The sequence below is a fragment of the Ciconia boyciana genome, chromosome 4, assembly GCF_034638445.1.
Source record: "Ciconia boyciana chromosome 4, ASM3463844v1, whole genome shotgun sequence".
In the NCBI taxonomy this organism is placed as follows: domain Eukaryota; kingdom Metazoa; phylum Chordata; class Aves; order Ciconiiformes; family Ciconiidae; genus Ciconia; species Ciconia boyciana.
Window position 1 is genome coordinate 29,214,466 of NC_132937.1, and position 14,650 is coordinate 29,229,115.

The 14,650-nt window shown below is 41.9% G+C and overlaps 1 protein-coding gene across 3 annotated transcripts in view; it reads left to right on the top strand.

Annotated features, from left to right (window-relative positions):
- LOC140651070 (pikachurin-like) overlaps positions 1 to 14,650 on the top strand; it is a 44,355-nt gene that overhangs the window by 18,081 nt on the left and 11,624 nt on the right. Inside the window, exons 2-7 of one of the 3 annotated variants that reach the window (XM_072860127.1) lie at positions 3,102 to 3,211; positions 5,333 to 5,416; positions 7,141 to 7,167; positions 9,585 to 9,671; positions 11,572 to 11,689; positions 12,233 to 12,368. In XM_072860127.1, the coding sequence (XP_072716228.1) occupies positions 3,102 to 3,211; positions 5,333 to 5,416; positions 7,141 to 7,167; positions 9,585 to 9,671; positions 11,572 to 11,689; positions 12,233 to 12,368 (562 nt within the window). Of the gene's footprint in view, positions 1 to 3,101; positions 3,212 to 5,332; positions 5,417 to 7,140; positions 7,168 to 9,584; positions 9,672 to 11,571; positions 11,690 to 12,232; positions 12,488 to 14,650 lie in introns of those variants that run through there. The other 2 variants (XM_072860126.1, XM_072860128.1) reach the window with 2 other exon arrangements.

The window sequence follows — 14,650 nt, forward strand, 5'->3', positions numbered from 1 at the left end:
ATTATAACATCATTATAATACCAAAACACACCTCCATCCCAAAAGCTACCCGCCTCCAAGGTGCGACCACCCCTCACTGAGCTTTGCGCACTGAATTTTCCTAGCTTATACCTTTAAAAGCAAAGCGAGAAAACTTTACACCAATCCTGAACAAAGGTATGTATGACTAGAGTCACTCAAGCTCCACCCGAAAGGTGAAAGATAGTATAAAATGGCTTAAGAGAGAGAGAATGTTAGGGAAGACACCATCGCGTACCACTCTGACGTTTGGGATCAGTCGACGGGCTGAGCCTCTCTTCCCCTGCATCGGGACGCCTTTGGGTAAGAGTCGAACACTTGGTTATACCAAGTGCCTCCCTGGGAAACTTAGAAATCTCTATAGAGTCGCTTTATTATCTTTTAACGCATTTGTGTCCGGCCGTGTTACTCGTATTCTTGGTATTTGCATGTGCTTTGCAGACAGTGAATTTATCACCGGTAATCCAAAGAACCTGTGTGCCTGTTGCTCTAATAAACTGCACTCTTCATTGATCTAGCCGTGGTAGTTCTCATTGAACACGACCAGGCTCTTTAAGTGTGGCCATGATAGTTCATGCAACACGACTAGACCGGGGGTGTAAGTGCGTTATTAGTGAATCCGTAATCGTGAAGTTCAGTATGCTGGACACGACCGGACTTATAACGTTGTAAATTAATGCTGTCGCCTTAGCGAAAGCCCTGAGAGGGCTCTGGTTCTGATAAGTGGCTATACACACAGTGCTTAGACAATAAACCGTTGACCAAGTCTGAGACTAAGACTGGACCTAGCCGCACCTAGACTCCTCTCTGAGAAGGAGTTTAGAAAGCAAGGGGGTCCTGTCTGAACCTCGTGACTCAACGGGAGGGTTTCCCCCCTCCAGCCACTCCTCAGACTCCTATTTGTATGCGACAGTAACTCTTAACGCAACAATGGTGTCCTGGAAAGTGGCTGGGAGGGGATTGCAGCTCCCTGTTTTACTGTCTGGGAAATGCGACAGGCTGGGAGGGAAACTGGGAATCTGTCTGGTTGCTTGTGTTAACAGAGTAAGAGCCTGTTAGTGCGGACTGTAATTCTTTTGACTGCTTCCATTAATTCAGTCTAGATCATTGCAGTGAATGAGAACAATTCATGCAGGTAGAGCCCTAAGTATGTTTTCCCTCCTTAATGTATAAGTGTAGCAATGTGCTGTTATGGCTACAAGATCTACTCGGGGATGTTGTAATAGTGCATTAGTTTTCAGAATTTCTTTCAAGTTGAACTGATAAGCAAGATCCTTGGGGTGTGTAGGAAATACAAACCTCTAGAGTACAATGGCTAGTCCCTTTTTCTGAAGATGTATTGTTTTTTTTATCCCCTGCTGTATTGTTTCAACAATAAAAGGAAAAAAAATTATAAAGTTCTTGGCGAGGAGCCCATTGCATGCAGTCCTTTTGCAGCCTTGCCCAGGAGACAATCTACTGGGAATTTTTTTAGGTAAGAATGGCTGAAGCTTCAGGCATAAGGACCGAATGGTGAGAGAAGTTACGGCCTCTTAAACCTCGTTTATATACTTATCCTTTCATGATTGCACCTAGCACTGTCCAGGATTTCTTTTAATGTTGAAGAAAAATAAATAAAAGGGACAGGAAAACAAAGAATCATCAGTGTTAACTGAGAGGTGTGGACCCCGCCTGGTCACATTTGCTCACTCAAATTAAGAAACATAAACCAAAAAGTTTCCTGGTGGTGGAAAAATGCAGGGTCAGTTTGAAAAGGACGAGAATATCAGTTCTGCTCTTTTTTTAACTACTCGGGTATTGATGCTGGTTGATACTGTGCAGAGTTTGTACGCTGTTAAGTTTTGTATTTAGCTTCAAATCAAATACATTGGTGGAAGTGACAAGTAAATCTGATGTAGGCTGGCTTTACATCTATAAATGACCTTTACAGTAGCTTGTTTTTGCTTCATATTTTGTCAGAGCTAGTGGAAAAAAGGGGGGAAAAAAAGGGTTTTCTTAGCCTTTACTTACAATTTTCATAAGTAAAAGCATGCAAAAAAGTAAATATAGGAAAACTGTTGCCTTGAAAAATTTGAAGTTGCTGTTAAAATGTTTGAATCAGTTCTCTGTTACAGTTGTTTGTTACGTGGGTTTGGTTTCAAGAGCATGAACGATGGTGGTTTGGAGAATTTGTATTTAAAATCTTGCTTGGGTTACAGAGCAGACATGCTCCTCCGCCTGCCCCTTTCTCAGACAGTAAGTGCAGAGTACTAGAGATGTGGATCTCAGGTTTTCTTTTCCCGCCATCATTTTATTTCCAGTAGTCAAATTAGCCATTGTACTGAAATGCCAACCTGTACTATGGGAAGAGAAGGAGATGGATAGGTACTGTGAGACCAATATAGCCATATAAAAATACCCTCCTCCCACTGCAGCTGATGAGAGACAGGGTTGATCGTGGCAGCACTGAAAGGTTGGTTTGGGAGTACAATGGCGAGATGAGATCCCATCACTGTAACCTGCATCCAGAGAGGGGCAGGCAGGAACTGAAGGGTCCTTCGTGCTCATCTCATCGGGCTAAACTTTGCGTCTTACTTAAATCATTGCCCTTCCCATCCATAGCTGTCATGAAGGAATTGAGGTTGCGCAGGTTGGTGGTGATCAGGAGACTTCTTGGTGGCCCGTGAAGGAGGTTTCTTGGCCTGTGCCAAAGCAGCAAAGGGCTGAGGAGGAGGCATGTTTTGGTTTTGGTTTGGCTTTCCTTGCACCCAAGTGTTGCTGTTGGATGTGAAGCCTGGGGGGGGTTGAGGGGGAGGCTGAAGGTGTCCACGAGGTGTCCTGAGCTGATCAACAGCTCCTTCCAACTGAGACAGGGGATGTCCCCCTTCGCCCTTTCTCTCCTGGTATCCCACCACTGCCTTGGAGGGCAGAGGTGGAGAGGGAAACGGTGCACCCAAGTCAAATCTGAGTAGTGGGCTATGTTTGACAGTTTGTAACGAGGGCAGCACACATCTATTATTCTTCAAAGGCATACCTGCCAGCTGGCTAAAGGAGAGGTTTTCTGTCCTATGGCTTCTTATACAATGTCATTTTGCTTTGAGCAGATAGGCTGGGGCCTCCTCTCGATATACTGCTGGATTCACTGAACTGCACAGCATTCAGCGTGCAATGGAAGATGCCAAAGCAGCATGCGAGCACCATCACAGGATATACGGTAAGTGATCCTCTATGCTGCTAGTAGAGAATTAGCCCTACATGGCCTCAGAGTACACACACAGCATGGCGAAGCAAGCAGGAGAGCCTGCTCTCATAACAAATAGTACCATTGCCCAGAAAGTGTTCAGGGGACAGTGGACTTGAATGGATTGAACTGTAACTTTAAGAAACAAGCAGTTCATGTTTTAGAAGCAAGCTATGATGGGAACTTGGGTTGGATGCCAAGGACTTGTAGTGGATATAGATTGCTTTTCTGTTGTGGTTTTCATGCAAGGATCTCGGTGCTCTCTGCAACTGATAAAACAGTAGAGCAGAGCAGGTTGATATTACACTGTGCAAGTGAAAGGAGGTCCATGGTGTTTTCAGCGCTGTTCAGATCCTTTGACTTGTACTTCCAACCTGAGGATTGCTTTAGCAGGAACAGCTTTTCCAAACTACACCTCTAAACCTTCCCTGAGTGGCAGCAGGTACAGCGGAAGGAGAGTTTCATGGTGTCTCTTCCCCTGATAGATACTGTACTGCATAGCATCCCCGGGAGCCCAGCCACAGCCTTAAGTATCAAAAGAGACTTTTTTTATTCCCTCCTACCTCTGTGGCACATTTCCCTTAAAGAAGTCGGGTGATTTTCCTGTTTTGCCCAGCAATTTTGTAGGGGAGGCTCTGACCCCCTCTAGACTTCCCCCAGATTCCCTTCTGCCTGTTGGGCAAAACAGAGTGGCTAGCCTAAACTGAATACTGTGTTTTAGTGTGCAAGCAGAAAACCAGTGAGCACTAATCTGCCATTTATTCATGTTTATTAGGTATTGCTTTAACAGGTATTCCATGGCAATGAAACTCAAGTGCCAAAAAGGAAGTTAGTCAGCAGGGAATTAGCATCAAAGATGTGGGATATGAACTAGGATTGGTTGGTTTCCCCTTTAGCAAAAAACAAATAGCAGTTGTTTTTGTTAGCATTTTCTGTGGAAGGATTTGAAATTTCCAGAAAAAAATAATCCAAATTTCAGTTTTATGTAAAAAGGTGGGAAGCAGAAAACTTCTGACTACTTTATTATTAATGTACACTAAAAGAGTGAGAAAATTCCCTGAAATAGGTATTTCTGGTACACATGCCCCTTCATCCCATGGTCTTATAAATGACACTAATACAGCCCAGCTGCAGGGTTGTTTCTATTGTTATGAAAGTGCTTGTAGTCTAAGACACTGAGAAGCACTTGCTGTGGCCAGAACTTGTCTCAGCCGGGCTCTGTGTGTAGTTGGGTCTATTCTTCTGTGTGAAAACAGAGGTGCAGTGGGTAGGACTGTGTGTGGCATTGGCGAAGGGAATACTGGAGTATTGCTTACAGTTCTGGTATCCACTCCAGAAAAGGGACACTGACTGCTTGCAAATTCTTCTCGTTTAAGCGACTTTTCTATAGGTCATAATATTTTTCAAACAGTTGCAATACTTTATAGTCACAAATCATAAGTAGTTTTCACTGTTCATGCAGTACATCAAGCATCCAAGCCCCAGTTTATTTTTAAGCCTTGAGCTCATTGTGGCTTGATGGTAAAACCAATGACAAACAGCGTTGAGAGTGGTATACCCAAACCGTCTTCACTTCATGTTAGCTTTTGACCCTCGGGCATCTCAGTGTCTTTGTGCACAGGAAATCAGATTCTCCCTGGCTCATTAGTCTCCTGTATGCGGCAACAGACGTAAAGAGAGACATTTATGATACAGCAATTTTTATAATGACATAGTCACATAATGTCAATATCTTCCTTATATGAAGTAAAATGCCTAACTTGTGCAGACCAGTCCCACAAATCTTCATCTGTCCAAGCTGACCATGGCCAAATGATGCACAATTAAAGTTGTCAGTTCAAGTCTGCCCTGAAAGCTAGGCTGTGTTTCACATCAGTTTAGCGTATATACTGTAAGATGGTGTCCTTTGGTCATACTGAAAATTTCTAGCAAATATGAAGGGAATGTTAAAGGGCATTAGCTTTTCATGCATTTGAAAATGTAGGGGATCATAGGCTCAAATGCTGTCCACAACATAACAATGCAGTTGTTTTTAAGTCATTCTGAAGCATTGCGTTATTGCTTTAACTGGCTTGACTATATCTTCTTCCCAAGGTCTTTTACTCAGAGGTTGAAGATGACAAAGCAGTTAAACAGCTCTCACACGATGTTCCCCTGAGTTTGGATATGCTTAGCATGGTGAGTATTTCTTTTCATCAACAGTCAGAGCACTGGAGAGGAGCTTGCAAGTGGGAACTTGCAACTATCTACCTGCTGCTGGTTTGTGAACTATGCCGAGAATCCAAGCCCCAGATCTGCTCTGGGTATTGAGCAAAAGGAAATCACAATGTTTTTCTGTAATCCAGTCAGTGTGATACACTTTTGCTCCTCACTGTCTGACTAATTTATCATGTAAAACTATTGGGACTTGCTTGTGTCTTTCTAGCACTGACCTCTGGCATCTACCAAAATAGAACTTTTAATTTTGAATGTGCATTTTCAGTGAGGGACTTACTGTGCACTTCTACACATGGAAGGGGAATTGCACAACTCGATGCACAGTTAGAGTCTCAATGTCAGTGTATGTGTATTGCAGTGTCTGACACAGGTAAGTGCATGAGTTAAAGGAGACACAGGGTTTTCAGTGTGTTTCTGTCTCTGTGTGAGACTGTGGCCTCCTGAAGTACGGAATTTAAAGTTTAATAGTGCTGCTTTAGTTGCAGTTGTGCAAGTCCATCTCCTAGAAGATTTCCTCAGCTTCTGGGTTTTTTTGTTCTTAAAAGCACTACTTTTTCTCATTGCTTCCTATTTTTCCCCTTTCCTTTACTTCTGTTTTTACTTTGCTTTTTTACTTTGCTTTATTTCACTCTCCCCTTCTCTGTCCTCCTTCCCTTTTTCTGTGCAATTTCCCCTTCCTTTCCCATTCACGAATGAACACCACCCATCCTCTTCCCCTGTACTGCTTAGTGATTAGTGCCGAGATGAAAGCAATTCCTCCGTGCTTCTGGATGTTTTTAATACTGTCTGCTTTTAAAGGGTATTCTCGAAACACGCCAGTGCTTCCTCAGTGTGCAGAAGCTGCTTTTTGAGTTCAGCAAGGCAGAAACAGAGATTTTCCAGCCTCTGCTCGGGCAGAGAGCGCAGGAGTGTTGCAGGTTGGGTGCTGTGAGGGGAGCACTTTCATACCACGCTCTGCAAAGGGCAGTCTGTCCATGAGACAGCAACGTTACCAGCACAGGAATCAAAGGCTTATGTGTGCACACAGAAGGGCATTGCAGGCTTTTGCAATTGTTATTTGGTGATTCTTCTTCACAATTCAATTTTTTTTGTCCTTTCTCTTCTACTCATCTTCATTCTCCTTCATTTCCTCACCCCTCTTCCTCCAGCCTCACCACCTGATGTTCAGGGATACGCATTCACTGATATTTTCTGATCCCTGCTGGGCAGTGCTCAGAAACCTTCCGTGTGAGATGCATGAGTGAGAGGGATGATCAGACTTCCTGCAGTTTTCCGTCACTCTGGATCTCGGTTCTGACTCCTGCAGGTTTCTGGGATCATGGTGAATGAAATAATATTTTTGCCATGATATATTATTTCTTTATGCATTATTTTCTCCCTTCTGATGTTTATCTCTGTATTCCTCACTTGCTTTTTTTCCCCAAAAAAACATTCTTGCTAGTAGTGCAAACAAAGACCAAACAGCACGTTGTTTTTTTAATCTTAATCCTGACAACAGTAATTCTTACTCACTGGGAGAATAGAGTCTGTATCCGAGTACTCACACAGATGAATAACAGCCACATAGACTACTATATGCTGCAGAATTTGCCTTGTTTTAGTTCCCTGACCTTTTATTTATGTGGTTTTGCCATCACTTTTTTGTATGTTACTTCATTAAGAAGTCCTATTTCGCTTTTTCCCAGGGTCAACTTGAAGGACAAGCAATTTTTGTAAGTATTGGTTCACATGAAACTTGGTCACAGATGTGATTTAAAATGAAATTGAATGTTCCTGACCTGGTCTTTCCACAGTTTCACACACAAAAGAGTCTCCCTGTTGATCTCAAATGTTGATTCTACTTAGCACTTACACAGGATCTTTTGTAGTCAAAATGCGACAAATAGTAGCTAAAGCTCAAAATCCAGAGGTAAAGAAGGAAGATGTGTAGGTATAGTGGCTCCCTTTTTAGCAATGGATAAAGGTTTCTATCAATCAGTCATCAAAAGTATTTATGGATGTCTTGTTTTGCTGGAGTAAATTTGTGTAAAAAAGGAGCTATATTCCAGCAGTGAGGACTTACAGGGGACAGGGACAGCTGGGTAGTCAGGCACACAGTGACAGGGAAGAACAAAGCAGTCCGGTAGCAGGAGAGGAGACGGAGAGGAAAAAATCTGAGCCAGTCCAGCAAGAGCCGAGGAGGAGGAACACAGGAAGAGGCCAACAATGCAACACCCGGGAGGAAGGAGTGGGAGGCTAACAACTAGTATAAAACAGGTTTGAAAGAAATACCAGCCCTCTTAATAGCTTTGCAGTTGGTGAATTATTCAGATTAATTATTTCCAATCCTGCACTCGGTCCAGTCTGCTTCCTATGAGCAGTAAACAGGCTTATTGTGAGGGAGGAAGCAAGCAGGAGGTGCTTGGGTTTGGGTAGGATAAGAGCAGCGATTTCAGTGTTTAACCAAAATCCCTAACATCAACAACCTCTTGCAAACTTTTTTTTCTGAGATCTGTTCTAGAAATGGAGAAATCCCACAAAGTCAGAGGATCTCGCACAGCTTTCACTGTCTGAATTAAAGGAAGTTTGATCGGACTGTAGGAGGCTGATGTCTGGATGAGACCTCAGGATGCACTTGAACCAGGACTATCTGGTTCAATCCCAGCTGAGCTGAGTCTGGATTATAGCATTTCAGAGTTGAGGTTCCACGCTGGGCCCTTTTTTTCTGCTTGATAAAAATAACACTTCTGAGGGGTGCTTGTGGAGAAGTATGACTGGCTGGGATTAATCAGCTCCCAGCTGTCATTAATCCTCAGGAAGTGGTGTTCTTGCCTGAATGCTTTCTGTTATATTCATACGAAACTCAATAGAAATCTGCAATAGTTTTGTGATTAAGTCTGCATAATTTGTGTTTCTGTCACTAAGTCTCCTCTGCTGGTGCTGGGTATGACCCTACTGCTTTCTCAGAAGCTTCTCTGGGCTGTGCGAGACTCTCATAGCAAGAGCTGAACTGGATTGCCTGTTTCTGTGTGTGTGCGCATGCACGCATGTGCCTGTGCATTAGCAAAGTGGATAATGTATTTTAGCTGTATTATGTCATCTTATAATAGAGAACATGTAAGTGAGAGCAGCCAGAAGAAGTGCAGATGCAGTACAATTTAATAAGGCAGTTGTTCTACTGGGCATGATATTCATGAAGTTGAGGACAAATATTGAAAAAAAGAAAAAAGCAAGAAAAATTAGCAGGCTTTAAAGGTGGGAGGTTTTAGGTCAGGCAGAGGGCCTTGGAGAGCAATAATGCTCCCTATCAGATCACCAAACACAGTGGTACAAAATGGGGAGTGACTGGCTGAGAGCAGTAGTGCAGGGAAGGAGTTGTCAGGGGATCAAGTGTCATTAAACCCAGCTCAGTTTCTGCTGCTGCAGTGTAATCCAGGGTTTGATGGTTTTTTGGATTAGAACAAAACAAAACAGAAAACAGGTTTTCTTTGGAAAATAATTTGTAATCCAGGTTTCTGTAAGGCAGCTTACTGTGCAGCCTCACAAACAGTTTCAACACACTTGGAGGGAGGGCAAGCTGTGTGGCAGGGCAGGGAGGGATATACAGTTCCTATGTATACCTGACTACCACAGAAAATGCATCACATTGCTTCACCCCATTCAAGAATGTGAGATTGTAATGAAAATACCAAATGTCATTTTGCAGGGTTTTAGCAAGAGTATTATGTAAGACAAGAAAGTGAGGTTGGTGCCTAGTAAAGCCTCATCGACAATGTAATGTCCAGTTTGGGGTATCTTGCTTCAAAATATAGAGGCAATCTGGAAAGAGTGGAGAGAAAGGATACAAAAATGATGGGGAGCTGACTCTTCCACATATCACCTAAGTTCCTTATCTGTGAGGCCAACTGTGTCTCTTCTGGGATGCAGAAAACTTGGGTTTAAGACCATTCTTCTAAATACAAGAAAAAGAAAAGATGAAATGTGTACTCCCAGGCTCCTGGACATTGGGGTACAAGGAAATGTGTTTCTTCTCCAGAATCTCATTTGAAAGTGTCCTGGTGTGAGGTGGGTATTCTCTGAGATTGCCACAGGTCAGGGTAGCTTGATAATGTCCTAAATCTTTACTCATTCACTAATGTCTGGATCCTAGATTACAAGATACTTGATTTCAAAGATACCCACTATATGTCAAAACAGCTGCGTTCATGGAGAGGACATTGCCAGAAGAAAGGGGCAGGTAGGCACTTCAGCGTGTGTAAGGCAAGAGAGCACCTTGCTGAGGTTTTGAGGGTATACATGTTGAACTTAAATACCCAAGTAGTTATTAGGACTTTGATCTTGATTGGCCTTGCAGTCAATGAGATTTGTTCTGTTTAGTTTATTGTAGGCTTGAGTCTGGAGGTAGTACTATGAGGCAAATACATCAATATCCCACTCTCTGCAGAGACCAAGTTCCTGAATAGTGTGAAAGCAATAAGACACATAATGAAGGATTTTTTTCTCACAATAATTAATGTAATAAAGAGGGATGCCATCAGGAAAAAATACACACAGTTTAAATACAGATGGAGAGTAAGTATGGCATGGAGGATGGAATGGCAGGAGCAGGATCATCAGTATTGTCATTGGGAGGAGGTGCTGGGTTTTCAGCAACTGGCTTTTCAGATCACATTTTGAAAGATCTCAGTCACTTCAGCTACAAGACTGAAAGACCCAGATAAATCTTTTGGTTTGAGTGTTCTTGCTGCCTCTCTCTGGGCAGTTACTTTTCCAGCATTGTTATCATCGCTCTCAGATGAATCCAAATCATTCAAACAGATCAAGCGTGAATGATGGAAAAACAGGATAATGGTCAGGTGGCCCATGTTAATGGGAAATCAGTGATGGAGCTCCAAAACCACAGCTAGAGAAATGACAGATGGCAGGGTGTAGCCAAACAATGTTGTAATAATAACATAAGTTCCCCAAAGAATAGAGAGGGAGAGTTAGTCCAAAAGACCATCATAAGGAAATTTAGCAGGTAATAAAATTTGGGGATTGTTTACTATTTTACTGCAACTGGAAATGCAGATTTAATGACTGTTCCAGTGTGAAGAGAAAGGAGATCTCTGCATTTTCACATGCACTGTGAATAATGTTTTTAATATCAGAATGAGAAACAGAAGAAAAATCTCTGTAAAAGGGTTTTTTTTAAGTGCATTTTTTTCACACCAAAACAGTCTGTGGTGTAGAACCTGGTATTTCTGTTTACTTGCATATGCTGTCAAAATTCAGAAATCTGGGTTTTGCATTTATCTACAGATAGGCTACAGATAAAGAATTCTGAATTTCTATACACACGTACACATGCTCCATTAAAGACCAGATCTAAATGTCTGAAGCTGATCAATGCTATGTGCACCAGCCAGTGATAAAATGTCATTTTTTGGTGAGATTTGCTAATTTCTGGGAGATTTGAGCAGGCTCCTCTGAACAGTATTCAGCAGCACAAGCTCTTCACGTGGAGGTTAGCATCGCCTCCCTTACAGTAGCTGGCTGTGGGTTAATCTTTCTGTGTTTATAGCAGAAGGACAAATAAGAGAAATGCTTGCTTCAGGTCAAGGCTGATAGCATGAAGAGGCCAGTAGGCTAGGAAAATTGTGAGAGGCAATGGGATTGGTCTCTGCTCTGTGAGAAATTAAAGATCATCAGTTCATTCACACTGCTGCAAGTTGCTTCATTCTATGGTCTCTGGATTTAAAAACAAAACAAAACAAAACAAAACAAAACAAAACAAATGCACCAAACTTATTATGAATACCAGCAATTGGCTCAAGGGAAGGAATAGTATGTGACTTTGACTTCACCAGCAAAAAAGCCTGACAGCGAATGCAAACGATCTGCAACCTTGTGAGTTATGCTGAGAAATGGGTCTAGGTCATCCCTGTGGATTTCCCCAGGGTAAAGCTGCAGCTTGAGAGGAAACACATGGTGCTGTTTGTGTTTATTGCTTCTGAGCTGGGCTGGGGAAAATCCTCCTAGGAGGTTACATGGAAAATGCCATGTAAGATCCCGGCGGCCCAGCTCACAGCACCGTTCTCAGTTACATGGAAGAGCTTTCACAATGTTTTTGTCTTGTCTTCTCTTGACTCTGGTAGGAGGTTGTTATCGGTGATCTAAAGCCAGGCACTCCACACCGTGTTAGCGTTGGAGCATATGGCTGGGCAGGGAAAGGACAACCCAGCATGCCCAGAGATGTGACAACCTTATCCCAAGGTAATGCTGCATACATGGCTTTCTGTTGCAAAACTGGCAGGGCAGAGTCTATCCAGGCATTTCACAGATAAATACAGAGTGTGTTAAAGCCTCAATTTGCCTAAAGCTGTTGGTGATCAGAGGGCAGGATGTAGCTGTAACAGCAAAATGGTCAGAAACATCATTAATGTTTTAAAAGGATAGCGGCCACCTGATGTTTGGGGTGCCTTATAAACCTTTAATAAATACCTGCTAGACCATTTAAGGTAAGCTTTCTTTTTACACTAGAGTATATGTGTATATACACACACGCGCACACACATATATGTGTGTGTGTGTGTATACACATCTGTAACACAGCAAGTCACTCACACCTAAATCTCTGTCACATGCAGTATCATAATATTTTATTATTATTTTTCCACAAGCATGGGGTTTTAGAGGGGCAACAGGTATGGGGAGAAGCCTCTAAATTTGATTCCCAAGTCTGTGGGTGTTGGGTTTTTGTGTGTATTAGTCCACCTGGTTCTCTGATGCTGTTCCTTTGCATTTCTTCTGGTTTAGATAAGTGCATGCCCCCTGCACCGCCCTATCAGCCCCAGATCATGGTAGTTTCTGATTCAGAAGTTGCGTTATCCTGGAAATCTGGAGTCAGTGAAGGAAGTTCTCCCATCCAGTTCTACATGGTAGAGTTTATCAGGCAAGTTTGCCAGTGGAGTTCGAATGTCAGTGTTTGTGCACTACAGGTTTTTTTCCTAAACTGCATTATTAAACTGCATATAGATTCTTCTCATGATTTATTTACCTACTGTGTATAGTACACTTAGTTTTCCTCTCGATGTGTTGAATTACCATGAAAATTTAAAGACAAAACCAGAAATAATCTAATTTGATATAAAACACCAATAAGTTGTACCTTCTGATTAGAAAGATGAAGAAAATAAGGTCTCATTTGATCTATTCCCTCTAATAAAGGCCTGGGTGAATGAAGTTTTAAGTTTCCCCTGTCATCAAACGCTGTCGAACCATGCTGAGGAAAGAGTGTGTGGCAGAGCAGTTCCCCTGAGCAGGAGTACCCTGGGCTGCTATAGGAAATAATCCGGGGGTTGCAAACTCAGTACGTTGGGCAGTTTTGCCTGACAGAAGTCTTTTGGGTCTTGAGCTTGCAGGAGTCAGACTTGGTTTGTTACCCTGATGGTAATCAAGTCTACATGAAATGTTGGCCTTTCTGTTTACATTTTTTTGTGGGAGGTGGGGTGTTGGTGGCTTTTTTTTTTCTTCCTTTATGATGAAGTCTCTAAAATGTGCAGTAATAGAACTGAACTTTGAAAAGCTGCCAATCAAGTTGCTTTTATGAGACACGTATGAAGGGTCAGGAGGAGGTGGTTGTATCTGCATGCACAAACAAGTATTCATACCTGACTGTTCATACTTGTGTAAGCTAATATCTGCATACAAAGCTGTTTATTTTAATGTGCTTGCCCCTATGTTTACCCTTACAGTGAATGCAAAATTCAGCCTTTGGAAGTTTAATCCTTTGAGTGAACACTTGATGACAGGTTTTAGTTGAGGTTCATGGATAAGAAGAGAGAATTGCTTCTTTAACTACTCTGAGCTGTAAAGGTCAAAGAATTGTTCTTCAGAAAAACACATTCATTTTGAAAAAAGAATTGTTGTTAAAACAGACAGAAAGAACTATTGGTTTTCAGTACTCGAGGTATGGTTACAGTCTAGAAGATATTGATATAATGAAAAGAATTCCCAAGCTGAAAGCCTGCTTGTGAACTTAGGTTGCACTTTGTGCTTGAATCAGAATGCCCCATATTTAGTGGGAAGCCATCCAGTGTTGATTGCACTGGGAGGCAGGACATGAGGGCTGGAGATACGTTATGGCCATCATGTAAACTCTTCTGTAGCATTACCGTGAAATTTCTCCAATATCTATTTTTCAAACACAATCATTATCTGAGCCTTTCTCTCTTCTCCCCATCTCTTCTCTCTCATTTGCTTGGTGGATGGAGAAGGGATTTTTGGGGGTTCTGATTGACCGCACTTCTGTTGCCTCTGAGCTTTTGCTGGAAAGTGGAGCCTGCAGGTTTATGTACACCTCTTCATAGCACCAGGGACCTGCTAATGGAAGGAGTGGGCACCATCATCTCCATCTGACACACTGAAAGTGCACCCTTGAATGTTTTTGTTCAGCCAGAGAGTGGAAAGCTGCCTTCACTGTTTAAGTCAAAAGATGCGAGTAATTGAAATTTCAGTGTTTTGTTGTTTTTAGACTTTGGGAAAGAATTTGCTAACAGCACAATGTTTTGATTACACTGTTTAGTTTGAGGTTTAAAGCTAAGCTTGATGTGTATTTGTTAATTTTGGGATTATGCTCTCTTAGACTTGGAAGCTTGATTATATATTTGGAGAAAGTTCAATGAGCCCTAATGGCAGTTAGAGGTAAAGATTTAACTTTAAGTTTCATTGTCTTTTGCTGCATATAGTTTTAATTACTATAAAATTTATTAACATGAGTTAAAGCTGTTAAATTAAACCAATGTAAAACCAAAACAATACAGTGCAAGTAAATTTAGAATTAAGTCCTCTTATGTTAAAGAAATACAATATTATCCTGTGCTTTTGCAAAATTAATGACTTTCTTATGCAAATCTGTAATTTCTCTTGAGTGCAGCACAAACCTCTAAAAACTGTGACATTGTTTAAATTATTTCAGTCCCATTAGAACTAACTTTATTACTTTAACCCTGGAAAAACCCTGCTAGGAGACTGAGATGAGGGAAAAACACTCTTTTCATTTGCTCAACTGTGATATTGGGGATTAAAACTTCATGAAAATTCAATACATTAATCGGTTTTGCATACTAGAATCTAATCAGAACCAGAGCTAACCTGCAGTCTGTTTCTGCTCGGAGTCTGAATTTGGGCCTTTATTTAGGCACTTGCATGGGTTTGTCTTGGGACCTTTTGGTT